Source organism: Leuresthes tenuis, unplaced genomic scaffold (genome assembly GCF_036924035.1).
Source record: "Leuresthes tenuis unplaced genomic scaffold, fLeuTen1.0.hap1 SCAF_23, whole genome shotgun sequence".
Taxonomy (NCBI): Eukaryota; Metazoa; Chordata; class Actinopteri; order Atheriniformes; family Atherinopsidae; genus Leuresthes; species Leuresthes tenuis.
The window spans coordinates 6,557,766-6,585,012 of record NW_027325377.1 but is presented as its reverse complement, the minus strand read 5'-3'; the positions used below and the strand labels follow the sequence as shown (position 1 = coordinate 6,585,012).

General features: G+C 42.1%; 1 protein-coding gene and 11 non-coding genes across 12 annotated transcripts; 1 reads left to right on the top strand and 11 right to left on the bottom strand.

Moving 5' to 3' along the window:
- The first annotated feature begins 4,065 nt into the window (after window positions 1–4,065).
- LOC140282548 (zinc finger BED domain-containing protein 5-like) lies at window positions 4,066–5,214 on the top strand. The gene is made up of 2 exons (XM_072377004.1): window positions 4,066–4,566; window positions 4,636–5,214. The coding sequence occupies exons 1-2, from the start codon at window positions 4,066–4,068 to the stop codon at window positions 5,212–5,214; spliced, it is 1,080 nt and encodes a 359-aa protein (XP_072233105.1).
- Window positions 5,215–10,680: 5,466 nt separating this feature from the next.
- Window positions 10,681–10,752, bottom strand: trnap-ugg (transfer RNA proline (anticodon UGG)). Its single transcript has one exon. It is a non-coding gene; the product is annotated as a tRNA-Pro (tRNA).
- A 2,934-nt stretch (window positions 10,753–13,686) lies between these two features.
- On the bottom strand, window positions 13,687–13,758 carry trnap-ugg (transfer RNA proline (anticodon UGG)). The gene has a single exon. It is a non-coding gene; the product is annotated as a tRNA-Pro (tRNA).
- A 1,317-nt stretch (window positions 13,759–15,075) lies between these two features.
- On the bottom strand, window positions 15,076–15,147 carry trnap-ugg (transfer RNA proline (anticodon UGG)). Its single transcript has one exon. It is a non-coding gene; the product is annotated as a tRNA-Pro (tRNA).
- A 1,433-nt stretch (window positions 15,148–16,580) lies between these two features.
- On the bottom strand, window positions 16,581–16,652 carry trnap-ugg (transfer RNA proline (anticodon UGG)). Its single transcript has one exon. It is a non-coding gene; the product is annotated as a tRNA-Pro (tRNA).
- A 1,430-nt stretch (window positions 16,653–18,082) lies between these two features.
- Window positions 18,083–18,154, bottom strand: trnap-cgg (transfer RNA proline (anticodon CGG)). The gene has a single exon. It is a non-coding gene; the product is annotated as a tRNA-Pro (tRNA).
- A 1,421-nt stretch (window positions 18,155–19,575) lies between these two features.
- Window positions 19,576–19,647, bottom strand: trnap-cgg (transfer RNA proline (anticodon CGG)). Its single transcript has one exon. It is a non-coding gene; the product is annotated as a tRNA-Pro (tRNA).
- A 1,421-nt stretch (window positions 19,648–21,068) lies between these two features.
- Window positions 21,069–21,140, bottom strand: trnap-cgg (transfer RNA proline (anticodon CGG)). The gene has a single exon. It is a non-coding gene; the product is annotated as a tRNA-Pro (tRNA).
- A 1,421-nt stretch (window positions 21,141–22,561) lies between these two features.
- Window positions 22,562–22,633, bottom strand: trnap-cgg (transfer RNA proline (anticodon CGG)). Its single transcript has one exon. It is a non-coding gene; the product is annotated as a tRNA-Pro (tRNA).
- Window positions 22,634–23,950: 1,317 nt separating this feature from the next.
- On the bottom strand, window positions 23,951–24,022 carry trnap-cgg (transfer RNA proline (anticodon CGG)). The gene has a single exon. It is a non-coding gene; the product is annotated as a tRNA-Pro (tRNA).
- A 1,317-nt stretch (window positions 24,023–25,339) lies between these two features.
- On the bottom strand, window positions 25,340–25,411 carry trnap-cgg (transfer RNA proline (anticodon CGG)). Its single transcript has one exon. It is a non-coding gene; the product is annotated as a tRNA-Pro (tRNA).
- A 1,317-nt stretch (window positions 25,412–26,728) lies between these two features.
- trnap-cgg (transfer RNA proline (anticodon CGG)) lies at window positions 26,729–26,800 on the bottom strand. The gene has a single exon. It is a non-coding gene; the product is annotated as a tRNA-Pro (tRNA).
- Window positions 26,801–27,247: the final 447 nt, after the last annotated feature.

Here is a 27,247-nt window from a genome sequence, read left to right as displayed (position 1 = left end):
GTGGTGATTTTTTCCGTGGTGGTTATCACATAAGTATTAGTTTGCAGATCAAAGAGGTCAAATTTCTGTATTGTAGTATGGTGGGAAAGGGCTTCCACATTCAAACAGAAAACAGTCAAGTACTTGAGGGGACACGGCTGACTTCCATCAACACATCTACCTTGTAATGTTTCCTCTTCCATCAGAGTAAAGGCATCTTGTACCGATGCAAATGATAAAGCAAACAATGTCCAAAACATAACAAGTGCAGTGTCATTTTGCATATTAACGACTGCTCCACAGCCAAAAAAGACCCAGGGTACGGCACTGGCCTCCTAAGCCACGGATTGTGGGTTCGAGTCCTATCTGGGGTGTGTAGCAGAGTGGCGCAGCGGAAGCGTGCTGGGCCCATAACCCAGAGGTCGATGGACCGAAACCATCTTCTGCTATGTATGACTTTTCAAAACAAACTCAATCTCACTCATTAAAGAACATTTAAAAAGATAATGTAACATTCACAGCATGTTCAAAATACTCACTTCACCAACTCTCAAAGCCTTTCTGCATACTCTCAATTCAAACTATTTAGGTGTGCTCATGACTGTCTTTCGAACTCCACTTTTCAGATATAATAAGTTGGAAAAAAAATTGTCGTGTCCAAACGTTGAAGTCTTTCATACTTTTGTGAAATTGAAATTGTGAACAGAAAACAGTCAAGTACTTGAGGGGACACGGCTGACTTCCATCAACACATCTACCTTGTAATGTTTCCTCTTCAATCAGAGTAAAGGCATCTTGTACCGATGCAAATGATAAAGCAAACAATGTCCAAAACATAACAAGTGCAGTGTCATTTTGCATATTAACGACTGCTCTACAGCCAAAAAAGACCCAGGGTACGGCACTGGCCTCCTAAGCCAGGGATTGTGGGTTCGAGTCCCATCTGGGGTGTGTAGCAGAGTGGCGCAGCGGAAGCGTGCTGGCCCCATAACCCAGAGGTCGATGGACCGAAATCATCCTCTGCTATGTATGACTTTTCAAAACAAACTCAATCTCACTCATTAAAGAACATTTAAAAAGATAATGTAACATTCACAGCATGTTCAAAATACTCACTTCACCAACTCTCAAAGCCTTTCTGCATACTCTCAATTCAAACTGTTTAGGTGTGCTCATGACAGTCTTTCGAACTCCACTTTTCAGATATAACAAGTTCGAAAAAAAATTGTCGTGTCCAAACGTTGAAGTCTTTCATACTTTTGTGAAATTTAAGTTGAAAAAAAAATTGTCTTGTCCAAACGTTGAAGTCTTTCATACTTTTGTGAAAATGAAATTGTGAACAGAAAACAGTCAAGTACTTGAGGGGACACGGCTGACTTCCAGCAACACATCGACCTTGTTATGTTTCTTCTTCCATCAGAGTAAAGGTATCTTGTTCCGATTACCGATGCAGTGCTTTTTTCGTGGAACTTAAGAATTTGGGGACCTTTCCGGGGGATGTCCAAGAAATCGTAAAAAAAATTCTATGGCATTAACCGGAGTCTTTTGTGGTGATTTTTTCCATGGTGGTTATCACATATGTATTAGTTTGCAGATCAAAGAGGTCAAATTTCTGTATTGTAGTATGGTGGGAAAGGGCTTCCACATTCAAACAGAAAACAGTCAAGTATTTGAGGGGACACGGCTGACTTCCATCAACACATCTACCTTGTAATGTTTCCTCTTCCATCAGAGTAAAGGCATATTGTACCGATGCAAATGATAAAGCAAACAATGTCCAAAACATAACAAGTGCAGTGTCATTTTGCATATTAACGACTGCTCTACAGCCAAACAAGACCCAGGGTACGGCACTGGCCTCCTAAGCCAGGGATTGTGGGTTCGAGTCCCATATGGGGTGTGTAGCAGAGTGGGGCAGCGGAAGCGTGCTGGGCCCATAACCCAGAGGTCGATGGACCGAAACCATCCTCTGCTATGTATGACTTTTCAAAACAAACTCAATCTCACTCATTAAAGAACATTTAAAAATATAATGTAACATTCACAGCATGTTCAAAATACTCACTTCACCAACTCTCAAAGCCTTTCTATACTCTCAATTCAAACTGTTTAGGTGTGCTCATGACTGTCTTTCGAACTCCACTTTTCAGATATAATAAGTTGGAAAAAAAATTGTCGTGTCCAAACGTTGAAGTCTTTCATACTTTTGTGAAATTTAAGTTGGAAAAAAAATTGTCTTGTCCAAACGTTGAAGTCTTTTATACTTTTGTGAAATTGTGAACAGAAAACAGTCAAGTACTTGAGGGGACACGGCATACTTCCAGCAACACATCTACCTTGTAATGTTTCCTCTTCCATCAGAGTAAAGGCATCTTGTACCGATGCAAATGATAAAGCAAACAATGTCCAAAACATAACAAGTGCAGTGTCATTTTGCATATTAACGACTGCTCTACAGCCAAAAAAGACCCAGGGTAAGGCACTGGCCTCCTAAGCCAGGGATTCTGGGTTTGAGTCCCATCTGGGGTGTGTAGCAGAGTGGCGCAGCGGAAGCGTGCTGGGCCCATAACCCAGAGGTCGATGGACCGAAACCATCCTCTGCTATGAATGACTTCTCAAAACAAACTCAATCTCACTCATTAAAGAACATTTAAAAAGATAATGTAACATTCACAGCATGTTCAAAATACTCACTTCCCCAACTCTCAAAGCCTTTCTGGATACTTTCAATTCAAACTATTTAGGTGTGCTCATGACTGTCTTTCGAACTCCACTTTTCAGATATAATTAGTTGGAAAAAAAATTGTCGTGTCCAAACGTTGAAGTCTTTCATACTTTTGTGAAATTGTGAACAGAAAACAGTCAAGTACTTGAGGGGACACGGCTGACTTCCAGCAACACATCGACCTTGTAATGTTTCTTCTTCCATCAGAGTAAAGGCATCTTGTTCCGATTACCGATGCAGTGCTTTTTTCGTGGAACTAAAGAATTTGGGGACCTGTCCGGGACATGTCCAAGAAATCGTAAAAAAAATTCTATGGCATTAACCGGAGTCTTTTGTGGTGATTTTTTCCGTGGTGGTTATCACATAAGTATTAGTTTGCAGATCAAAGAGGTCAAATTTCTGTATTGTAGGATGGTGGGAAAGGGCTTCCACATTCAAACAGAAAACAGTCAAGTACTTGAGGGGACACGGCTGACTTCCATCAACAGATCTACCTTGTAATGTTTCCTCTTCCATCAGAGTAAAGGCATCTTGTACCGATGCAAATGATAAAGCAAACCATGTCCAAAACATAACAAGTGCACTGTCATTTTGCATATTAACCACTGCTCCACAGCCAAAAAAGAACCAGGGTAAGGCACTGGCCTCCTAAGCCAGGGATTGGGGGTTTGAGTCCCATCTCTGGTGTGTAGTAGAGTGGTGCAGCGGATGACCACTGGGCCCAAAACCCAGAGGTCGATGGACGGAAACCATCCTCTGCTATGTATGACTTTTCAAAACAAACTCAATCTCACTCATTAAAGAACATTTAAAAAGATAATGTAACATTCGCAGCATGTTCAAAATACTCACTTCACCAACTCTCAAAGCCTTTCTGCATACTCCCAATTCAAACTACTTACGTGTGCACATGACTGTCTTTCGAACTCCACTTTTCAGATATAACAAGTTGGAAAAAAATTGTCGATTCCAAACGTTGAAGTCTTTCATACTTTTTTGAAATTGTGAACAGAAAACAGTCAAGTACTTGAGGGGACACGGCTGGCTTCCATCAACACATCTACCTTGTAATATTTCCTCTTCCATCAGAGTAAAGGCATCTTTTATCGATGCAAATGATAAAGCAAACAATGTCCAAAACATAACAAGTGCAGTGTCATTTTGCATATTAACGACTGCTTTTTGACAGGAAGCTAAGTGAATTGCAGTCACAAAAGAAAGCAATTGCGACATTAAGCACTGTGAATACCAGGGAAACCGAAGCATCATATCAGGTGGCATTACGTATAGCGAAGGCAGGTAAACCCCGCAACATTGTAGAGACCTTACTCCTCCCTGCAGCTAAAGATATATGTGCAGCAATGATAGGAGAATCTGCGGCTGCCAAACTAAATGCCATTCCCATGTCTGACAATACCATCCAGCGCTGCATCTCAGACATGGCCTCTGATGTGAAAGAGCAGGTGCTGGATAATGTGCATAAGAGCCCTTTTTTCTCCATTCAGTTGGATGAGTCCACCGAAGTGGCTAGTTGCACTCAGTTAATGGTTTATGTGCGCTACATTAAAGAGCTCAGTGTCCAGGAAGAGTTTCTATTTTGTCATCCTCTGCCAGCTCGCACTACAGCAGGAGAAATATTCAAGGCTTTGAATGATTTTGTTCAGGACAGTCACATTGATTGGGGCCGCTGTTGTGGAATATGTACTGACGGTGCGAGGGCAATGACAGGCCGTCACAGCGGTCTGGTGAAACAGGTGCAGGCGGTTGCCCCCGCCGCTGTTTGGAAGCACTGTATCATTCATCGTCAGGCCTTGGCAGCCAAAAAGATGCAGCAGGAGCTGCGCAACGTCCTGGATGAGGCAGTAAAAATTGTGAACCAAATTGAATCGTGCGCCATGAATGCCCGTCTCCTCTCCATCCTCTGTGCTTAGATGGGTGCTCACTTCCAGCAACTGCTGCTGCACTCCGAGGTCAGGTGGCTTTCCCGTGGCAAGATCCTCACCCGTCTGTGGGATTTGCGCGAGGAAGTTCTCCTCTTCCTCACTGAAATTCATTCCCCACTTGTGAAACACATGGAGGACATGAACTGGGTTGCAAAGTTGGCCTATCTTTCTGACATGTTCCACCGCATAAACACGCTGAACACCTCTCTTCAGGGCAAAGAGTGCAATGTGTTTACGGCTCAGGATCAAGTCGCTGCATTCAGAAAAAAGCTAAATCTGTGGTGTGCTCGGGTCGAACGGGGTTCGGTGGAAATGTTCCCGACACTGGAAGATGTTGTGGGGAGAGCTGGGCTGCAGCTGGACTCTACACAGCCGTTGATCGTTGCGCATTTGAGAGGCTTGAGTGAGCAGTTTGGAGATTATTTTGGAGAGGAGAGCTTGACAAATCAGTGGGTGAGAAATCCATTCTCTTTCCCAGTGACACCCCGGGATGGACTGAGCGTGCAAGAAGAGGAGGCTCTCATCGATCTGACCTCCAACATGGAGTTGAAAACAAAGATGAGCTAAGTCTCACTTGCGCACTTCTGGCTGTCTGTGGAATCCGAGTTCCCGCACCTCTCCAAAAAGGCTGTCAAAATTCTCATCCCTTTCACCTCCACCTACCTGTGTGAGTGCAGATTTTCCGCACTGACCATGATTAAAAGCAAGTACCGCTCAAGGCTGCAAGTGGAGGATGATTTACGTTTATTCCTCTCTGAAGTGCGTCCCCGAATCAGCCGTCTTTGCGCATCAAAAACACAGACCCATTGTTACCACTGAAGGATGAGCAAAAGTTTGCCGACGACATACAGAAAATAATACAGTTCAAAAGTGTGCTCCAAAAAATGTTAGGAGCAAATAGAAATGTTTAAAATGTTTGAAAATATGTTAGTAATTTTTTAAAATCTTTTAAAGAATGTGATGGTAAGAACACACGTTTTTCGGTATCCATAAGACACATTTGAATTATTTTTTTGAAAGAATTGAACATTTGAATGTTTCAAAAGATTAAAAATGATAAAATGTCTAAAATAATAAGATGGTAAGCATAGATGGAAATGTTAAAACGTTCCAAAAATGTTAAAATGAGTGTTCACAGACAGATTAAAAAGAGATTTCTGTTATTGGTTTTAATACGAGAGATGTTTTGTCATTCATTGTTTAAATCTGTTTTATGCTTTATGAAACATGATCAAAAATAAAGGGGGGGGGGGGGGGGCTTTATACACTCTCTAGGGGGAGGCCCATAGTCTCAGACTATGAAAACCCCTGGATTAGAGGATCGAATATTCTATTCCTTTTTTGCTGTGTATGTTACTGGTCCGGAAATCCATGTCCAAGAAATCGTAAAAAATTTTCTATGGGTTAGGGAATAGATGTCACAGTTGTAGCTTGCTGATTTTGCTCAGTGTGTTTTTCAGACTAGCTGTATGTATCAAGAGGATCCTTGCGTTGGATCAGTGAGACACGGGAATTCCGTAGTGTTTCATGGTTTTGCAGATTCTTTTTTTCTTCAGTTTTTAAACAAATTTGTACATGCACATGAGTTGGTCAGCCTTTATAAGACGACCGTTAAGTCCTCTAACCAGAAGAGCACCTAAAAGATTTCTGAGGAATGTAGACATTAATCCCACCAGTTTCCACAGAAAGCAAGCCCTTTCTAATTTGCCTTCCATATCTTGGTATATACTGAATAGATTGTAAAAGCCCAACCCTAAACTTGACGTATCCAAAGTGCAGTTTAATTTTTTTCACTCTTTTTTGCAAATCTCAGAGTAAAGGCATCCCTACAGTGAGATAATAATTATTCCACTTCTGTGAAAGGAGGAACAGTTCATATCCTCTTCCTGAAAGGTCATTGCATATTATGAAGCTCAAATGTGAGATGCAAAGTATAGAACAACAATACACCAAGTAACAATGGTAGTCTTCACAGATTAAGTTAAAGCTTCCTGGAGAATGCGGGCATTGATCCCACTACCTCTCACTTGCGCTTGGATAGATGGATAGATGGAGTAGTGCCAGGAGAGATGTTCAAATATTGACAGTTGTGTTTAGAAAAATGTAGCTAGTTACAGGTAACATGTGGGTAGGAGTAAAACGTTGCTGTCATATGCTACCATATGACACGAATAACTGCCGGTTACAGTTACAGAGTACAGTTAATAAATTTCACAGCAATTATCTTAGGCCTTAATGATGTTATACTGCGTGCCTTAAAGCCCATATGGACAGATATACTGTATGTATGTACTGAAAGTTAGCCTAATGGCATTTTCCATGGTCCTGGGGGGGGGTTGCGTGATGTTAATGTGGCGTTAATCCACGGATCTGATTCGCTGATTTTACTTCTGATAGAAAGAAAGATAAATAACCACCAGGTCCTCAGCCTAAGTGTGGGAAAGAAGCTCTGGCTGCACCCCCTGCTGTTTTTCACACCTCTGTGTTACAGCAGGTGCGAGGGTTTTGGGTGGGGGCGTGGCATGGATGGGAAGAAAAACACTTTCCCTCAGCTCTGTCACTGTGCCTCTTGCAAGTACCCATGGGATGTAACAGCCTCCGTTACAGTTGAATTTACACACTTTTCCTTATTTTCATTCACAGAATGTATGCATATCCAGTTTTTCGCCGCCAGTCAGCCAGTTCAACCAGACTTCTCATGGCGCCGTCGGAGGAGGCAAAGAGGTTTGTCAGTGTCAGGCCTGTAAGGGCGAAACCCAAAGAGGAGGTGCTGGCAGAGGCCAGGACTTTTGTCACTGGCCATGGTGGAGACCAAACTGATGACTTTTTAGTACTGGCTCACTGCCAGCTTCAGTTTGGTATGTACCAAGGCCAGAGATTTAGATGGCTCCTGGAGCACAATCTTAGCTAGGAAAGAGCACAGGAAAACCCGCTAGCACAAAATAAACAGCTTTTCCTGCAGTACACTTCCCAAATCAGAGAGATGACAGAGGAACTGGAGAAGTTTAGGAAGAAGCAGGACATGCAGGCTAAAGCACAGGAAACTGGAGACCCGGGCTTTTTGATGGTGGAGTTTGGAGAATTCAAGGGCCGCTCCATGAAGGAGGTTTATGAGGACCACAGCAAGGAGGCCCAGGCCCTCATTAATTACCTGGTCAGAGCAGATGCCCGGCCCAACACCAACATGGCCTTGTTCAAGGCATATGTCTTGAAGAGACGGACATCTGCCTCCACTTCCTCTGCACCTCCATCTGCAGCCTCCACTTCCTCTGCACCTCCATCTGCAGCCTCCACTTCCTCTACACCTCCATCTGCAGCCTCCACTTCCTCTACACCTCCATCTGCAGCCTCCACTTCCTCTACACCTCCATCAACCGGGATGCATTATTTGAGTGCACTTCTTCCAAACCTTAAGGATGTACAAATGTGTCTGTGTATTGTTATTTTGCTTATCCCTGCTCACTTCAACTTAACTCTGCACATCCGTGTGCTCTAAAACAATCACCTGAATTTTTCACAGTTACACCGCATGCTCCTCCCATTCACGCTTTAGCTCCCTCTGACTCCCTCTGTCTCCCTCTCCCTCTCCCACAGGACGGTGGACATTTGTTGTTCTAATGATTAGAATAGTAGTCACTACAGTGTCTGTGTGCATGTTTCATATCTGTGGGCATCATTAATTCGACTGAATTCATTTTGCATAATTTTCCTTACTCTATTTAATTTAATTGTAACTTTTTAACATCATTTCATTTAAAATTCAGCTGTATTTACTTCTTTTTTGCATTTTAACACCATTTTTTTTTTCAGTTTCTTTCTGTAGTATTTCTGCACTGCGCCTGTTTGTGAGCTGCATTTATGGCATCTTACTATGAAACGCAACAGTCAACCTAATATTGTTTTGCTGCCTGTTTGCCTCACTTCTCCTTCATTAGCTCTTGCAGCCACTGTGCACCTTGAGTCCTGTGCCGATCCTCCACCAGCAGCGATACCAGGTCTTGTCATTCATCAGCCACCAGCTGAGCTTCCAAGTCACTGGAAGGGTCAGCTTCCATCTTTCCAGCAGGAGTGGATTCGGCGCACGTTATTCAAGGCCAACCCACGAACCGGCAAGCCAGAGCTAGTGACCCCGCTGAAGCTTTGGTGGCATCCTCCTCAGGCCCCTCTTATACACACCCAGCCTCCCGCCTCTCCTGACCAGTTCTTCTGTCGGCCAGTCTTCTTATGGATGCCCCAGAAGATGTGTCTGTTTCCTCTTGTCTGTGTCCGTCCAGCCTGTGGCAACCACAGACTAACAGCAGCAGGGCTGTACCAAACAGTGCGCAAGGTGTTGGAAATTGATGGGTGGTATGACCTTGCCACTGAGTATCTGGAGTGCAAACGCTGCTCTAAAAAGTATCCCGCTTGGTCTGAGGACATCTTAGGCCAGCTGGATATAGGCCACCGCAGCCAGTTTACAGCTTTGCTTACATACAGGTAATTCATAATGAATGTCAACCATTATGAGGTGCTTACATTTGTGGTGTTCTTTAGACTTTATTTGCCTTAGATACTCATGTGACATCCGGGTGCTGAGGATGAGGACAATGGGCAACAGTGAGACTCAGCTGTACAGAAAACTGCAGGAACACAACGAAGCATGGATGCAGCGTATCCTGCAGTACCTGAAAGCTTGTGAACCATTCACAAGGTCCTCTGTTGTGCACACCCCTGCATTCGCTGAGCCTCCCCTCTTACCAGCCCTTCCCAAGCCCAAGTGGCTGTTGGCTGTGTATGTATGTAGGTTCCAAGAGCCGTCACAGCCATCACAAGAGCGCCCGCACCACAGAGTAGAGAAATATACCCTCTGTACGTTCGATCTTCAAATGGAGACATCCTAGAACTTTCACTTCAGCTCACTCATTGTCAGCGAGGCTTCCGTCTTTTTTATTTCAAAGTTCTCTAATCTCTTATTCTAAAGTGGAGATTAGTTACCAAAAGTATGTGTGTAAATGAATCTGTAACACTGCAAATCCCAGCTGTGAGTGTAAACTTGTGGAGGGTCAACGAAAAATCCAAGTAAAAGCTGGCATAACGGTTTGTCCAGCTAAAAATTGCATTGTAAAAAAGAAGAAGAGTTGTTCACTTAACTGTCAGTGGTTTTAACGTTGGGGTTGTTCAGTGTATTCACTCATGTTGAGTTAGGGGACAGCAAACTGCTACAGCTCCAAACAACAAAGTAAGACACGACATGTTTGCAATTGTTATCAGCACTCTTAATTAACAAGTTGAGTGAACAAGAGAGTTGCATTTGGGATCAAAGAAGCAACCCAAAGTCACCCATCAAGCATTTATCATAGGTTTCACCACCACCTAAACTCACATCATATTTTGTCAACAAGACCAACTTTAAGACAGAACAGGTTCCACATCTCCATTTTTCTGCCATTGATCTTCCTGAGTTCATGTCAGCAATTGGGTATCCTAAACAATCATCATGTGATTTGGATTGCATCCTAATTAGACTGTGGGTTGATGTACTAGCTCCTATCGTCACTTCTGCACTTGAGCATCTCAGTGCGTCTCTGTCAATTTGCTATGTACTACAGGGTCTAAGCTAGGTGTAATCAATCCATGTTTTGAAAAGCCCCATGTCCATGCTGGTCTTCTATTCCCTTACAGATCTATATTTCAGTTTCCTCCTTTATTTTTAAAAATCTGGAAAATCTCAGAATTCAATTATTTTCCATGCGCATATGAATACAAAGCTGTTCTGTCTTGATTTAAAGAAAACATACCAAAACTGCCTGAGACGAAACTGCAGAGTGTGTGCTTACAAGATACTGGTATTGACTTCTGGATCTGTCAATCAAGTTCCACATAAGAACTTAATTTAAGAAGGACTTGAGGCAACTTAGGAATGAGTGGGGGAGCTTTGAGTTGTATTGTCCTTTGATACCAAGTGCATTTGTGGGTGTTGTCATACTAGTTATTGTTCATTCAATCCTTCTTCTTCACAGTAAAGCAGAGATACAAGGTCAATAAAGCTGGGAAGGGCTCGTCCGGGATTTGAACCCGGGACCTCTCGCACCCAAAGCGAGAATCATACCCCTAGACCAACGAGCCGAAATTTGCTGTGTTTGCCTTTGATGAGAGAGCGCGTGGACAGCTAAAACGGCCACAGAATCCTGGGAATTTGTGATGGATTTCTTTCTTCTTTGACTCATCCGCCAGGTTCCACCAACTCACCACCACCTAAACTCACGTTATATTTTATCAACAAGACCAACTTTAAGACAGAACAGGTTCCAAGAGCCGTCACAGCCATCACAAGAGCGCCCGCACCACAGAGTACAAAAAGATACCCTCTGTACGTTCGATCTTCGAATAGAGACATCCTAGAACTTTCACTTCAGCTCACTCATTGTCAGCGTGGCTTCCGTCTTTTTTATTTCAAAGTTCTCTAATCTCTTATTCTAAAGTGGAGATTAGTTGCCAAAAGTATGTGTGTAAATGAATCTGTAACACTGCAAATCCCAGCTGTGAGTGTAAACTTGTGGAGGGTCAACGAAAAATCCAAGTAAAAGCTGGCATAACGGTTTGTCCAGCTAAAAATTACATTGTAAAAAAGAAGAAGAGTTGTTCACTTAACTGTCAGTGGTTTTAACGTTGGGGTTGTTCAGTGTATTCACTCATGTTGAGTTAGGGGACAGCAAACTGCTACAGCTCCAAACAACAAAGTAAGACACGACATGTTTGCAATTGTTATCAGCACTCTTAATTAACAAGTTGAGTGAACAAGAGAGTTGCATTTGGGATCAAAGAAGCAACCCAAAGTCACCCATCAAGCATTTATCATAGGTTTCACCACCACCTAAACTCACGTCATATTTTGTCAACAAGACCAACTTTAAGACAGAACAGGTTCCATATCTCCATTTTTCTGCCATTGATCTTCCTGAGTTCATGTCAGCAATTGGGTATCCTAAACAATCATCATGTGATTTGGATTGCATCCTAATTAGACTGTGGGTTGATGTACTAGCTCCTATCGTCACTTCTGCACTTGAGCATCTCAGTGCGTCTCTGTCAATTTGCTATGTACTACAGGGTCTAAGCTAGGTGTAATCAATCCATGTTTTGAAAAGCCCCATGTCCATGCTGGTCTTCTATTCCCTTACAGATCTATATTTCAGTTTCCTCCTTTATTTTTAAAAATCTGGAAAATCTCAGAATTCAATTATTTTCCATGCGCATATGAATACAAAGCGTTTCTGTCTTGATTTAAAGAAAACATACCAAAACTGCCTGAGACGAGACTGCAGAGTGTGTGCTTACAAGATACTGGTATTGACTTCTGGATCTGTCAATCAAGTTCCACATAAGAACTTAATTTAAGAAGGACTTGAGGCAACTTAGGAATGAGTGGGGGAGCTTTGAGTTGTATTGTCCTTTGATACCCAGTGCATTTGTGGGTGTTGTCATACTAGTAATTGTTCATTCAATCCTTCCTCTTCACAGTAAAGCAGAGATACAAGGTCAATAAAGCTGGGAAGGGCTCGTCCGGGATTTGAACCCGAGACCTCTCGCACCCAAAGCGTGAATCATACCCCTAGACCAACGAGCCGAAACTTGCTGTGTTTGCCTTTGATGAGAGAGCACGTGGACAGCTAAAACGGCCACAGAATCCTGGGAATTTGTGATCGCTTTCTTTCTTCTTTGACTCATCCGCCAGGTTCCACCAACTCACCACCACCTAAACTCACGTTATATTTTATCAACAAGACCAACTTTAAGACAGAACAGGTTCCAAGAGCCGTCACAGCCATCACAAGAGCGCCCGCACCACAGAGTACAAAAAGATACCCTCTGTACGTTCGATCTTCGAATATAGACATCCTAGAACTTTCACTTCAGCTCACTCATTGTCAGCGTGGCTTCCATCTTTTTTATTTCAAAGTTCTCTAATCTCTTATTCTAAAGTGGAGATTAGTTGCCAAAAGTATGTGTGTAAATGAATCTGTAACACTGCAAATCCCAGCTGTGAGTGTAAACATGTGGAGGGTCAACGAAAAATCCAAGTAAAAGCTGGCATAACGGTTTGTCCAGCTAAAAATTACATTGTAAAAAAGAAGAAGAGTTGTTCACTTAACTGTCAGTGGTTTTAATGTTGGGGTTGTTCAGTGTATTCACTCATGTTGAGTTAGGGGACAGCAAACTGCTACAGCTCCAAACAACAAAGTAAGACACGACATGTTTGCAATTGTTATCAGCACTCTTAATTAACAAGTTGAGTGAACAAAGAGAGACTTATTTGTGATCAAAGAAGCAACCCAAAGTCACCCATCAAGCATTTATCATAGGTTTCACCACCACCTAAACTCACGTCATATTTTGTCAACAAGACCAACTTTAAGACAGAACAGGTTCCACATCTCCATTTTTCTGCCATTGATCTTCCTGAGTTCATGTCAGCAATTGGGTATCCTAAACAATCATCATGTGATTTGGATTGCATCCTAATTAGACTGTGGGTTGATGTACTAGCTCCTTTTGTCACTTCTGCACTTGAGCATCTCAGTGCGTCTCTGTCAATTTGCTATGTACTACAGGGTCTAAGCTAGGTGTAATCAATCCATGTTTTGAAAAGCCCCATGTCCACGCTGGTCTTCTATTCCCTTACAGATCTATATTTCAGTTTCCTCCTTTATGTTTAAAAATCTGGAAAATCTCAGAATTCAATTATTTTCCATGCGCATATGAATACAAAGCGTTTCTGTCTTGATTTAAAGAACACATACCAAAACTGCCTGAGACGAGACTGCAGAGTGTGTGCTTACAAGATACTGGTATTGACTTCTGGATCTGTCAATCAAGTTCCACATAAGAACTTAATTTAAGAAGGACTTGAGGCAACTTAGGAATGAGTGGGGGAGCTTTGAGTTGTATTGTCCTTTGATACCAAGTGCATTTGTGGGTGTTGTCATACTAGTAATTGTTCATTCAATCCTTCTTCTTCTTCACAGTAAAGCAGAGATACAAGGTCAATAAAGCTGGGAAGGGCTCATCCGGGATTTGAGCCCGGGACCTCTCGCACCCAAAGCGAGAATCATACCCCTAGACCAACGAGCCGAAATTTGCTGTGTTTGCCTTTGATGAGAGAGCGCGTGGACAGCTAAAACGGCCACAGAATCCTGGGAATTTGTGATGGATTTCTTTCTTCTTTGACTCATCCGCCAGGTTCCACCAACTCACCACCACCTAAACTCACGTTATATTTTATCAACAAGACCAACTTTAAGACAGAACAGGTTTCAAGAGCCGTCACAGCCATCACAAGAGCGCCCGCACCGCAGAGTACAAAAAGATACCCTCTGTACGTTCGATCTTCGAATAGAGACATCCTAGAACTTTCACTTCAGCTCACTCATTGTCAGCGTGGCTTCCGTCTTTTTTATTTCAAAGTTCTCTAATCTCTTATTCTAAAGTGGAGATTAGTTGCCAAAAGTATGTGTGTAAATGAATCTGTAACACTGCAAATCCCAGCTGTGAGTGTAAACTTGTGGAGGGTCAACGAAAAATCCAAGTAAAAGCTGGCATAATGGTTTGTCCAGCTAAAAAATGCATTGTAAAAAAGAAGAAGAGATGTTCACTTAACTGTCAGTGGTTTTAACCTTGGGGTTGTTCAGTGTATTCACTCATGTTGAGTTAGGGGACAGCAAACTGCTACAGCTCCAAACAACAAAGTAAGACACAACATGTTTGCAATTGTTATCAGCACTCTTAATTAACAAGTTGTCAACAAGACCAACTTTAAGACAGAACAGGTTCCACATCTCCATTTTTCTGCCATTGATCTTCCTGAGTTCATGTCAGCAATTGGGTATCCTAAACAATCATCATGTGATTTGGATTGCATCCTAATTAGACTGTGGGTTGATGTACTAGCTCCTATCGTCACTTCTGCACTTGAGCATCTCAGTGCGTCTCTGTCAATTTGCTATGTACTACAGGGTCTAAGCTAGGTGTAATCAATCCATGTTTTGAAAAGCCCCATGTCCATGCTGGTCTTCTATTCCCTTACAGATCTATATTTCAGTTTCCTCCTTTATGTTTAAAAATCTCAGAATTCAATTATTTTCCATACGCATATGAATACGAAGCGTTTCCGTCTTGATTTTAAGAAAACATACCAAAACTGCCTGTGACGAGACTGCAGAGTGTGTGCTTACAAGATACTAGTATTGACTTCTGGATCTGTCAATCAAGTTCCACATAAGAACTTAATTTAAGAAGGACTTGAGGCAACTTATGAATGAGTGGGGGAGCTTTGAGTTGTATTGTCCTTTGATACCAAGTGCATTTGTGGGTGTTGTCATACTAGTAATTGTTCATTCAATCCTTCTTCTTCACAGTAAAGCAGAGATAAAAGGTCAATAAAGCTGGGAAGGGATCGTCCGGGATTTGAACCCGGGACCTCTCGCACCCAAAGCGAGAATCATACCCCTAGACCAACGAGCCGAAATTTGCTGTGTTTGCCTTTGATGAAAGAGCGCGTGGACAGCTAAAACGGCCACAGAATCCTGGGAATTTGTGATTGCTTTCTTTCTTCTTTGACTCATCCGCCAGGTTCCACCAACTCACCACCACCTAAACTCACGTCATATTTTATCAACAAGACCAACTTTAAGACAGAACAGGTTCCAAGAGCCGTCACAGCCATCACAAGAGCGCCCGCACCACAGAGTACAAAAAGATACCCTCTGTACGTTCGATCTTCGAATAGAGACATCCTAGAACTTTCACTTCAGCTCACTCATTGTCAGCGTGGCTTCCGTCTTTTTTATTTCAAAGTTCTCTAATCTCTTATTCTAAAGTGGAGATTAGTTACCAAAAGTATGTGTGTAAATGAATCTGTAACACTGCAAATCCCAGCTGTGAGTGTAAACTTGTGGAGGGTCAACGAAAAATCCAAGTAAAAGCTGGCATAATGGTTTGTCCAGCTAAAAATTGCATTGTAAAAAAGAAGAAGAGTTGTTCACTTAACTGTCAGTGGTTTTAACGTTGGGGTTGTTCAGTGTATTCACTCATGTTGAGTTAGGGGACAGCAAACTGCTACAGCTCCAAACAACAAAGTAAGACACAACATGTTTGCAATTGTTATCAGCACTCTTAATTAACAAGTTGAGTGAACAAAGAGAGACGCATTTGTGATCAAAGAAGCAACCCAAAGTCACCCATCAAGCATTTATCATAGGTTTCACCACCACCTAAACTCACGTCATATTTTGTCAACAAGACCAACTTTAAGACAGAACAGGTTCCACATCTCCATTTTTCTGCCATTGATCTTCCTGAGTTCATGTCAGCAATTGGGTATCCTAAACAATCATCATGTGATTTGGATTGCATCCTAATTAGACTGTGGGTTGATGTACTAGCTCCTTTTGTCACTTCTGCACTTGAGCATCTCAGTGCGTCTCTGTCAATTTGCTATGTACTACAGGGTCTAAGCTAGGTGTAATCAATCCATGTTTTGAAAAGCCCCATGTCCATGCTGGTCTTCTATTCCCTTACAGATCTATATTTCAGTTTCCTCCTTTATGTTTAAAAATCTGGAAAATCTCAGAATTCAATTATTTTCCATGCGCATATGAATACAAAGCGTTTCTGTCTTGATTTAAAGAACACATACCAAAACTGCCTGAGACGAGACTGCAGAGTGTGTGCTTACAAGATACTGGTATTGACTTCTGGATCTGTCAATCAAGTTCCACATAAGAACTTAATTTAAGAAGGACTTGAGGCAACTTAGGAACGAGTGGGGGAGCTTTGAGTTGTATTGTCCTTTGATACCAAGTGCATTTGTGGGTGTTGTCATACTAGTAATTGTTCATTCAATCCTTCTTCTTCTTCACAGTAAAGCAGAGATACAAGGTCAATAAAGCTGGGAAGGGCTCGTCCGGGATTTGAGCCCGGGACCTCTCGCACCCAAAGCGAGAATCATACCCCTAGACCAACGAGCCGAAATTTGCTGTGTTTGCCTTTGATGAGAGAGCGCGTGGACAGCTAAAACGGTCACAGAATCCTGGGAATTTGTGATGGATTTCTTTCTTCTTTGACTCATCCGCCAGGTTCCACCAACTCACCACCACCTAAACTCACGTTATATTTTATCAACAAGACCAACTTTAAGACAGAACAGGTTTCAAGAGCCGTCACAGCCATCACAAGAGCGCCCGCACCGCAGAGTACAAAAAGATACCCTCTGTACGTTCGATCTTCGAATAGAGACATCCTAGAACTTTCACTTCAGCTCACTCATTGTCAGCGTGGCTTCCGTCTTTTTTATTTCAAAGTTCTCTAATCTCTTATTCTAAAGTGGAGATTAGTTGCCAAAAGTATGTGTGTAAATGAATCTGTAACACTGCAAATCCCAGCTGTGAGTGTAAACTTGTGGAGGGTCAACGAAAAATCCAAGTAAAAGCTGGCATAATGGTTTGTCCAGCTAAAAAATGCATTGTAAAAAAGAAGAAGAGATGTTCACTTAACTGTCAGTGGTTTTAACGTTGGGGTTGTTCAGTGTATTCACTCATGTTGAGTTAGGGGACAGCAAACTGCTACAGCTCCAAACAACAAAGTAAGACACAACATGTTTGCAATTGTTATCAGCACTCTTAATTAACAAGTTGAGTGAACAAAGAGAGACGCATTTGTGATCAAAGAAGCAACCCAAAGTCACCCATCAAGCATTTATCATTGGTTTCACCACCACCTAAACTCACGTTATATTTTGTCAACAAAACCAACTTTAAGACAGAACAGGTTCCACATCTCCATTTTTCTGCCATTGATCTTCCTGAGTTCATGTCAGCAATTGGGTATCCTAAACAATCATCATGTGATTTGGATTGCATCCTAATTAGACTGTGGGTTGATGTACTAGCTCCTATCGTCACTTCTGGACTTGAGCATCTCAGTGCGTCTCTGTCAATTTGCTATGTACTACAGGGTCTAAGCTAGGTGTAATCAATCCATGTTTTGAAAAGCCCCATGTCCATGCTGGTCTTCTATTCCCTTACAGATCTATATTTCAGTTTCCTCCTTTATGTTTAAAAATCTGGAAAATCTCAGAATTCAATTATTTTCCATACGCATATGAATACGAAGCGTTTCCGTCTTGATTTAAAGAAAACATACCAAAACTGCCTGAGACGAGACTGCAGAGTGTGTGCTCAAGTGATACTGGTATTGACTTCTGGATCTGTCAATCAAGTTCCACATAAGAACTTAATTTAAGAAGGACTTGAGGCAACTTAGGAATGAGTGGGGGAGCTTTGAGTTGTATTGTCCTTTGATACCAAGTGCATTTGTGGGTGTTGTCATACTAGTAATTGTTCATTCAATCCTTCCTCTTCACAGTAAAGCAGAGATACAAGGTCAATAAAGCTGGGAAGGGCTCGTCCGGGATTTGAACCCGGGACCTCTCGCACCCGAAGCGAGAATCATACCCCTAGACCAACGAGCCGAAATTTGCTGTGTTTGCCTTTGATGAGAGAGCGCGTGGACAGCTAACATGGCCACAGAATCCTGGGAATTTGTGATGGCTTTCTTTCTTCTTTGACTCATCCGCCAGGTTCCACCAACTCACCACCACCTAAACGCACGTCATATTTTATCAACAAGACCAACTTTAAGACAGAACAGGTTCCAAGAGCCGTCACAGCCATCACAAGAGCGCCCGCACCACAGAGTACAAAAAGATACCCTCTGTACGTTCGATCTTCGAATAGAGACATCCTAGAACTTTCACTTCAGCTCACTCATTGTCAGCGTGGCTTCCGTCTTTTTTATTTCAAAGTTCTCTAATCTCTTATTCTAAAGTGGAGATTAGTTGCCAAAAGTATGTGTGTAAATGAATCTGTAACACTGCAAATCCCAGCTGTGAGTGTAAACTTGTGGAGGGTCAACGAAAAATCCAAGTAAAAGCTGGCATAATGGTTTGTCCAGCTAAAAATTGCATTGTAAAAAAGAAGAAGAGTTGTTCACTTAACTGTCAGTGGTTTTAACGTTGGGGTTGTTCAGTGTATTCACTCATGTTGAGTTAGGGGACAGCAAACTGCTACAGCTCCAAACAACAAAGTAAGACACAACATGTTTGCAATTGTTATCAGCACTCTTAATTAACAAGTTGAGTGAACAAAGAGAGACGCATTTGTGATCAAAGAAGCAACCCAAAGTCACCCATCAAGCATTTATCATTGGTTTCACCACCACCTAAACTCACGTCATATTTTGTCAACAAGACCAACTTTAAGACAGAACAGGTTCCACATCTCCATTTTTCTGCCATTGATCTTCCTGAGTTCATGTCAGCAATTGGGTATCCTAAACAATCATCATGTGATTTGGATTGCATCCTAATTAGACTGTGGGTTGATGTACTAGCTCCTATCGTCACTTCTGCACTTGAGCATCTCAGTGCGTCTCTGTCAATTTGCTATGTACTACAGGGTCTAAGCTAGGTGTAATCAATCCATGTTTTGAAAAGCCCCATGTCCATGCTGGTCTTCTATTCCCTTACAGATCTATATTTCAGTTTCCTCCTTTATGTTTAAAAATCTGAGAATTCAATTATTTTCCATACGCATATGAATACGAAGCGTTTCCGTCTTGATTTAAAGAAAACATACCAAAACTGCCTGAGACGAGACTGCAGAGTGTGTGCTCAAGTGATACTGGTATTGACTTCTGGATCTGTCAATCAAGTTCCAAATAAGAACTTAATTTAAGAAGGACTTGAGGCAACTTAGGAATGAGTGGGGGAGCTTTGAGTTGTATTGTCCTTTGATACCCAGTGCATTTGTGGGTGTTGTCATACTAGTAATTGTTCATTCAATCCTTCCTCTTCACAGTAAAGCAGAGACACAAGGTCAGTAAAGCTGGGAAGGGCTCGTCCGGGATTTGAACCCGGGACCTCTCGCACCCGAAGCGAGAATCATACCCCTAGACCAACGAGCCGAAATTTGCTGTGTTTGCCTTTGATGAGAGAGCGCGTGGACAGCTAAAACGGCCACAGAATCCTGGGAATTTGTGATGGCTTTCTTTCTTCTTTGACTCATCCGCCAGGTTCCACCAACTCACCACCACCTAAACGCACGTCATATTTTATCAACAAGACCAACTTTAAGACAGAACAGGTTCCAAGAGCCGTCACAGCCATCACAAGAGCGCCCGCACCACAGAGTACAAAAAGATACCCTCTGTACGTTCGATCTTCGAATAGAGACATCCTAGAACTTTCACTTCAGCTCACTCATTGTCAGCGTGGCTTCCGTCTTTTTTATTTCAAAGTTCTCTAATATCTTATTCTAAAGTGGAGATTAGTTGCCAAAAGTATGTGTGTAAATGAATCTGTAACACTGCAAATCCCAGCTGTGAGTGTAAACTTGTGGAGGGTCAACGAAAAATCCAAGTAAAAGCTGGCATAATGGTTTGTCCAGCTAAAAATTGCATTGTAAAAAAGAAGAAGAGTTGTTCACTTAACTGTCAGTGGTTTTAACGTTGGGGTTGTTCAGTGTATTCACTCATGTTGAGTTAGGGGACAGCAAACTGCTACAGCTCCAAACAACAAAGTAAGACACAACATGTTTGCAATTGTTATCAGCACTCTTAATTAACAAGTTGAGTGAACAAAGAGAGACGCATTTGTGATCAAAGAAGCAACCCAAAGTCACCCATCAAGCATTTATCATTGGTTTCACCACCACCTAAACTCACGTCATATTTTGTCAACAAGACCAACTTTAAGACAGAACAGGTTCCACATCTCCATTTTTCTGCCATTGATCTTCCTGAGTTCATGTCAGCAATTGGGTATCCTAAACAATCATCATGTGATTTGGATTGCATCCTAATTAGACTGTGGGTTGATGTACTAGCTCCTATCGTCACTTCTGCACTTGAGCATCTCAGTGCGTCTCTGTCAATTTGCTATGTACTACAGGGTCTAAGCTAGGTGTAATCAATCCATGTTTTGAAAAGCCCCATGTCCATGCTGGTCTTCTATTCCCTTACAGATCTATATTTCAGTTTCCTCCTTTATGTTTAAAAATCTGAGAATTCAATTATTTTCCATACGCATATGAATACGAAGCGTTTCCGTCTTGATTTAAAGAAAACATACCAAAACTGCCTGAGACGAGACTGCAGAGTGTGTGCTCAAGTGATACTGGTATTGACTTCTGGATCTGTCAATCAAGTTCCAAATAAGAACTTAATTTAAGAAGGACTTGAGGCAACTTAGGAATGAGTGGGGGAGCTTTGAGTTGTATTGTCCTTTGATACCCAGTGCATTTGTGGGTGTTGTCATACTAGTAATTGTTCATTCAATCCTTCCTCTTCACAGTAAAGCAGAGACACAAGGTCAGTAAAGCTGGGAAGGGCTCGTCCGGGATTTGAACCCGGGACCTCTCGCACCCGAAGCGAGAATCATACCCCTAGACCAACGAGCCGAAATTTGCTGTGTTTGCCTTTGATGAGAGAGCGCGTGGACAGCTAACATGGCCACAGAATCCTGGGAATTTGTGATGGCTTTCTTTCTTCTTTGACTCATCCGCCAGGTTCCACCAACTCACCACCACCTAAACGCACGTCATATTTTATCAACAAGACCAACTTTAAGACAGAACAGGTTCCAAGAGCCGTCACAGCCATCACAAGAGCGCCCGCACCACAGAGTACAAAAAGATACCCTCTGTACGTTCGATCTTCGAATAGAGACATCCTAGAACTTTCACTTCAGCTCACTCATTGTCAGCGTGGCTTCCGTCTTTTTTATTTCAAAGTTCTCTAATATCTTATTCTAAAGTGGAGATTAGTTGCCAAAAGTATGTGTGTAAATGAATCTGTAACACTGCAAATCCCAGCTGTGAGTGTAAACTTGTGGAGGGTCAACGAAAAATCCAAGTAAAAGCTGGCATAATGGTTTGTCCAGCTAAAAATTGCATTGTAAAAAAGAAGAAGAGTTGTTCACTTAACTGTCAGTGGTTTTAACGTTGGGGTTGTTCAGTGTATTCACTCATGTTGAGTTAGGGGACAGCAAACTGCTACAGCTCCAAACAACAAAGTAAGACACAACATGTTTGCAATTGTTATCAGCACTCTTAATTAACAAGTTGAGTGAACAAAGAGAGACGCATTTGTGATCAAAGAAGCAACCCAAAGTCACCCATCAAGCATTTATCATTGGTTTCACCACCACCTAAACTCACGTCATATTTTGTCAACAAGACCGACTTTAAGACAGAACAGGTTCCACATCTCCATTTTTCTGCCATTGATCTTCCTGAGTTCATGTCAGCAATTGGGTATCCTAAACAATCATCATGTGATTTGGATTGCATCCTAATTAGACTGTGGGTTGATGTACTAGCTCCTATCGTCACTTCTGCACTTGAGCATCTCAGTGCGTCTCTGTCAATTTGCTATGTACTACAGGGTCTAAGCTAGGTGTAATCAATCCATCTTTTGAAAAGCCCCATGTCCATGCTGGTCTTCTATTCCCTTACAGATCTATATTTCAGTTTCCTCCTTTATGTTTAAAAATCTGAGAATTCAATTATTTTCCATACGCATATGAATACGAAGCGTTTCCGTCTTGATTTAAAGAAAACATACCAAAACTGCCTGAGACGAGACTGCAGAGTGTGTGCTCAAGTGATACTGGTATTGACTTCTGGATCTGTCAATCAAGTTCCAAATAAGAACTTAATTTAAGAAGGACTTGAGGCAACTTAGGAATGAGTGGGGGAGCTTTGAGTTGTATTGTCCTTTGATACCCAGTGCATTTGTGGGTGTTGTCATACTAGTAATTGTTCATTCAATCCTTCCTCTTCACAGTAAAGCAGAGACACAAGGTCAGTAAAGCTGGGAAAGGCTCGTCCGGGATTTGAACCCGGGACCTCTCGCACCCGAAGCGAGAATCATACCCCTAGACCAACGAGCCGAAATTTGCTGTGTTTGCCTTTGATGAGAGAGCGCGTGGACAGCTAACATGGCCACAGAATCCTGGGAATTTGTGATGGCTTTCTTTCTTCTTTGACTCATCCGCCAGGTTCCACCAACTCACCACCACCTAAACTCACGTCATATTTTATCAACAAGACCAACTTTAAGACAGAACAGGTTCCAAGAGCCGTCACAGCCATCACAAGAGCGCCCGCACCACAGAGTACAAAAAGATACCCTCTGTACGTTCGATCTTCGAATAGAGACATCCTAGAACTTTCAGTTCAGCTCACTCATTGTCAGCGTGGCTTCCGTCTTTTTTATTTCAAAGTTCTCTAATCTCTTATTCTAAAGTGAAGATTAGTTGCCAAAAGTATGTGTGTAAATGAATCTGTAACACTGCAAATCCCAGCTGTGAGTGTAAACTTGTGGAGGGTCAACGAAAAATCCAAGTAAAAGCTGGCATAATGGTTTGTCCAGCTAAAAAACGCATTGTAAAAAAGAAGAAGAGATGTTCACTTAACTGTCAGTGGTTTTAACCTGGGGGTTGTTCAGTGTATTCACTCATGTTGAGTTAGGGGACAGCAAACTGCTACAGCTCCAAAAAACAAAGTAAGACACAACATGTTTGCAATTGTTATCAGCACTCTTAATTAACAAGTTGTCAACAAGACCAACTTTAAGACAGAACAGGTTCCACATCTCCATTTTTCTGCCATTGATCTTTCTGAGTTCATGTCAGCAATTGGGTATCCTAAACAATCATCATGTGATTTGGATTGCATCCTAATTAGACTGTGGGTTGATGTACTAGCTCCTATCGTCACTTCTGCACTTGAGCATCTCAGTGCGTCTCTGTCAATTTGCTATGTACTACAGGGTCTAAGCTAGGTGTAATCAATCCATGTTTTGAAAAGCCCCATGTCCATGCTGGTCTTCTATTCCCTTACAGATCTATATTTCAGTTTCCTCCTTTATGTTTAAAAATCTGAGAATTCAATTATTTTCCATGCGCATATGAATACAAAGCGTTTCTGTCTTGATTTAAAGAAAACATACCAAAACTGCCTGAGACGAGACTGCAGAGTGTGTGCTCAAGTGATACTGGTATTGACTTCTGGATCTGTCAATCAAGTTCCAAATAAGAACTTAATTTAAGAAGGACTTGAGGCAACTTAGGAATGAGTGGGGGAGCTTTGAGTTGTATTGTCCTTTGATACCCAGTGCATTTGTGGGTGTTGTCATACTAGTAATTGTTCATTCAATCCTTCCTCTTCACAGTAAAGCAGAGACACAAGGTCAGTAAAGCTGGGAAGGGCTCGTCCGGGATTTGAACCCGGGACCTCTCGCACCCGAAGCGAGAATCATACCCCTAGACCAACGAGCCGAAATTTGCTGTGTTTGCCTTTGATGAGAGAGCGCGTGGACAGCTAACATGGCCACAGAATCCTGGGAATTTGTGATGGCTTTCTTTCTTCTTTGACTCATCCGCCAGGTTCCACCAACTCACCACCACCTAAACTCACGTCATATTTTATCAACAAGACCAACTTTAAGACAGAACAGGTTCCAAGAGCCGTCACAGCCATCACAAGAGCGCCCGCACCACAGAGTACAAAAAGATACCCTCTGTACGTTCGATCTTCGAATAGAGACATCCTAGAACTTTCACTTCAGCTCACTCATTGTCAGCGTGGCTTCCGTCTTTTTTATTTCAAAGTTCTCTAATCTCTTATTCTAAAGTGAAGATTAGTTGCCAAAAGTATGTGTGTAAATGAATCTGTAACACTGCAAATCCCAGCTGTGAGTGTAAACTTGTGGAGGGTCAACGAAAAATCCAAGTAAAAGCTGGCATAATGGTTTGTCCAGCTAAAAAACGCATTGTAAAAAAGAAGAAGAGATGTTCACTTAACTGTCAGTGGTTTTAACCTGGGGGTTGTTCAGTGTATTCACTCATGTTGAGTTAGGGGACAGCAAACTGCTACAGCTCCAAAAAACAAAGTAAGACACAACATGTTTGCAATTGTTATCAGCACTCTTAATTAACAAGTTGTCAACAAGACCAACTTTAAGACAGAACAGGTTCCACATCTCCATTTTTCTGCCATTGATCTTTCTGAGTTCATGTCAGCAATTGGGTATCCTAAACAATCATCATGTGATTTGGATTGCATCCTAATTAGACTGTGGGTTGATGTACTAGCTCCTATCGTCACTTCTGCACTTGAGCATCTCAGTGCGTCTCTGTCAATTTGCTATGTACTACAGGGTCTAAGCTAGGTGTAATCAATCCATGTTTTGAAAAGCCCCATGTCCATGCTGGTCTTCTATTCCCTTACAGATCTATATTTCAGTTTCCTCCTTTATGTTTAAAAATCTGAGAATTCAATTATTTTCCATGCGCATATGAATACAAAGCGTTTCTGTCTTGATTTAAAGAAAACATACCAAAACTGCCTGAGACGAGACTGCAGAGTGTGTGCTCAAGTGATACTGGTATTGACTTCTGGATCTGTCAATCAAGTTCCAAATAAGAACTTAATTTAAGAAGGACTTGAGGCAACTTAGGAATGAGTGGGGGAGCTTTGAGTTGTATTGTCCTTTGATACCCAGTGCATTTGTGGGTGTTGTCATACTAGTAATTGTTCATTCAATCCTTCCTCTTCACAGTAAAGCAGAGACACAAGGTCAGTAAAGCTGGGAAGGGCTCGTCCGGGATTTGAACCCGGGACCTCTCGCACCCGAAGCGAGAATCATACCCCTAGACCAACGAGCCGAAATTTGCTGTGTTTGCCTTTGATGAGAGAGCGCGTGGAAAGCTAACATGGCCACAGAATCCTGGGAATTTGTGATGGCTTTCTTTCTTCTTTGACTCATCCGCCAGGTTCCACCAACTCACCACCACCTAAACTCACGTCATATTTTATCAACAAGACCAACTTTAAGACAGAACAGGTTCCAAGAGCCGTCACAGCCATCACAAGAGCGCCCGCACCACAGAGTACAAAAAGATACCCTCTGTACGTTCGATCTTCGAATAGAGACATCCTAGAACTTTCACTTCAGCTCACTCATTGTCAGCGTGGCTTCCGTCTTTTTTATTTCAAAGTTCTCTAATCTCTTATTCTAAAGTGAAGATTAGTTGCCAAAAGTATGTGTGTAAATGAATCTGTAACACTGCAAATCCCAGCTGTGAGTGTAAACTTGTGGAGGGTCAACGAAAAATCCAAGTAAAAGCTGGCATAATGGTTTGTCCAGCTAAAAAACGCATTGTAAAAAAGAAGAAGAGATGTTCACTTAACTGTCAGTGGTTTTAACCTGGGGGTTGTTCAGTGTATTCACTCATGTTGAGTTAGGGGACAGCAAACTGCTACAGCTCCAAAAAACAAAGTAAGACACAACATGTTTGCAATTGTTATCAGCACTCTTAATTAACAAGTTGTCAACAAGACCAACTTTAAGACAGAACAGGTTCCACATCTCCATTTTTCTGCCATTGATCTTTCTGAGTTCATGTCAGCAATTGGGTATCCTAAACAATCATCATGTGATTTGGATTGCATCCTAATTAGACTGTGGGTTGATGTACTAGCTCCTATCGTCACTTCTGCACTTGAGCATCTCAGTGCGTCTCTGTCAATTTGCTATGTACTACAGGGTCTAAGCTAGGTGTAATCAATCCATGTTTTGAAAAGCCCCATGTCCATGCTGGTCTTCTATTCCCTTACAGATCTATATTTCAGTTTCCTCCTTTATGTTTAAAAATCTGAGAATTCAATTATTTTCCATGCGCATATGAATACAAAGCGTTTCTGTCTTGATTTAAAGAAAACATACCAAAACTGCCTGAGACGAGACTGCAGAGTGTGTGCTCAAGTGATACTGGTATTGACTTCTGGATCTGTCAATCAAGTTCCAAATAAGAACTTAATTTAAGAAGGACTTGAGGCAACTTAGGAATGAGTGGGGGAGCTTTGAGTTGTATTGTCCTTTGATACCCAGTGCATTTGTGGGTGTTGTCATACTAGTAATTGTTCATTCAATCCTTCCTCTTCACAGTAAAGCAGAGACACAAGGTCAGTAAAGCTGGGAAGGGCTCGTCCGGGATTTGAACCCGGGACCTCTCGCACCCGAAGCGAGAATCATACCCCTAGACCAACGAGCCGAAATTTGCTGTGTTTGCCTTTGATGAGAGAGCGCGTGGACAGCTAACATGGCCACAGAATCCTGGGAATTTGTGATGGCTTTCTTTCTTCTTTGACTCATCCGCCAGGTTCCACCAACTCACCACCACCTAAACTCACGTCATATTTTATCAACAAGACCAACTTTAAGACAGAACATTTTCCAAGAGCCGTCACAGCCATCACAAGAGCGCCCGCACCACAGAGTACAAAAAGATACCCTCTGTACGTTCGATCTTCGAATAGAGACATCCTAGAACTTTCAGTTCAGCTCACTCATTGTCAGCGTGGCTTCCGTCTTTTTTATTTCAAAGTTCTCTAATCTCTTATTCTAAAGTGAAGATTAGTTGCCAAAAGTATGTGTGTAAATGAATCTGTAACACTGCAAATCCCAGCTGTGAGTGTAAACTTGTGGAGGGTCAACGAAA

Excerpts from the sequence above, each read along its gene's own strand:
- LOC140282548 (XM_072377004.1), top strand. The coding sequence starts at position 4,066 with ATGATAGGAGAATCTGCGGCTGCCAAACTAAATGCCATTCCCATGTCT. Across the intron at positions 4,567-4,635 it reads GCAACGTCCTGGATGAGGCA|ATGGGTGCTCACTTCCAGCA; the intron begins GTAAAAATTGTG and ends CTCTGTGCTTAG.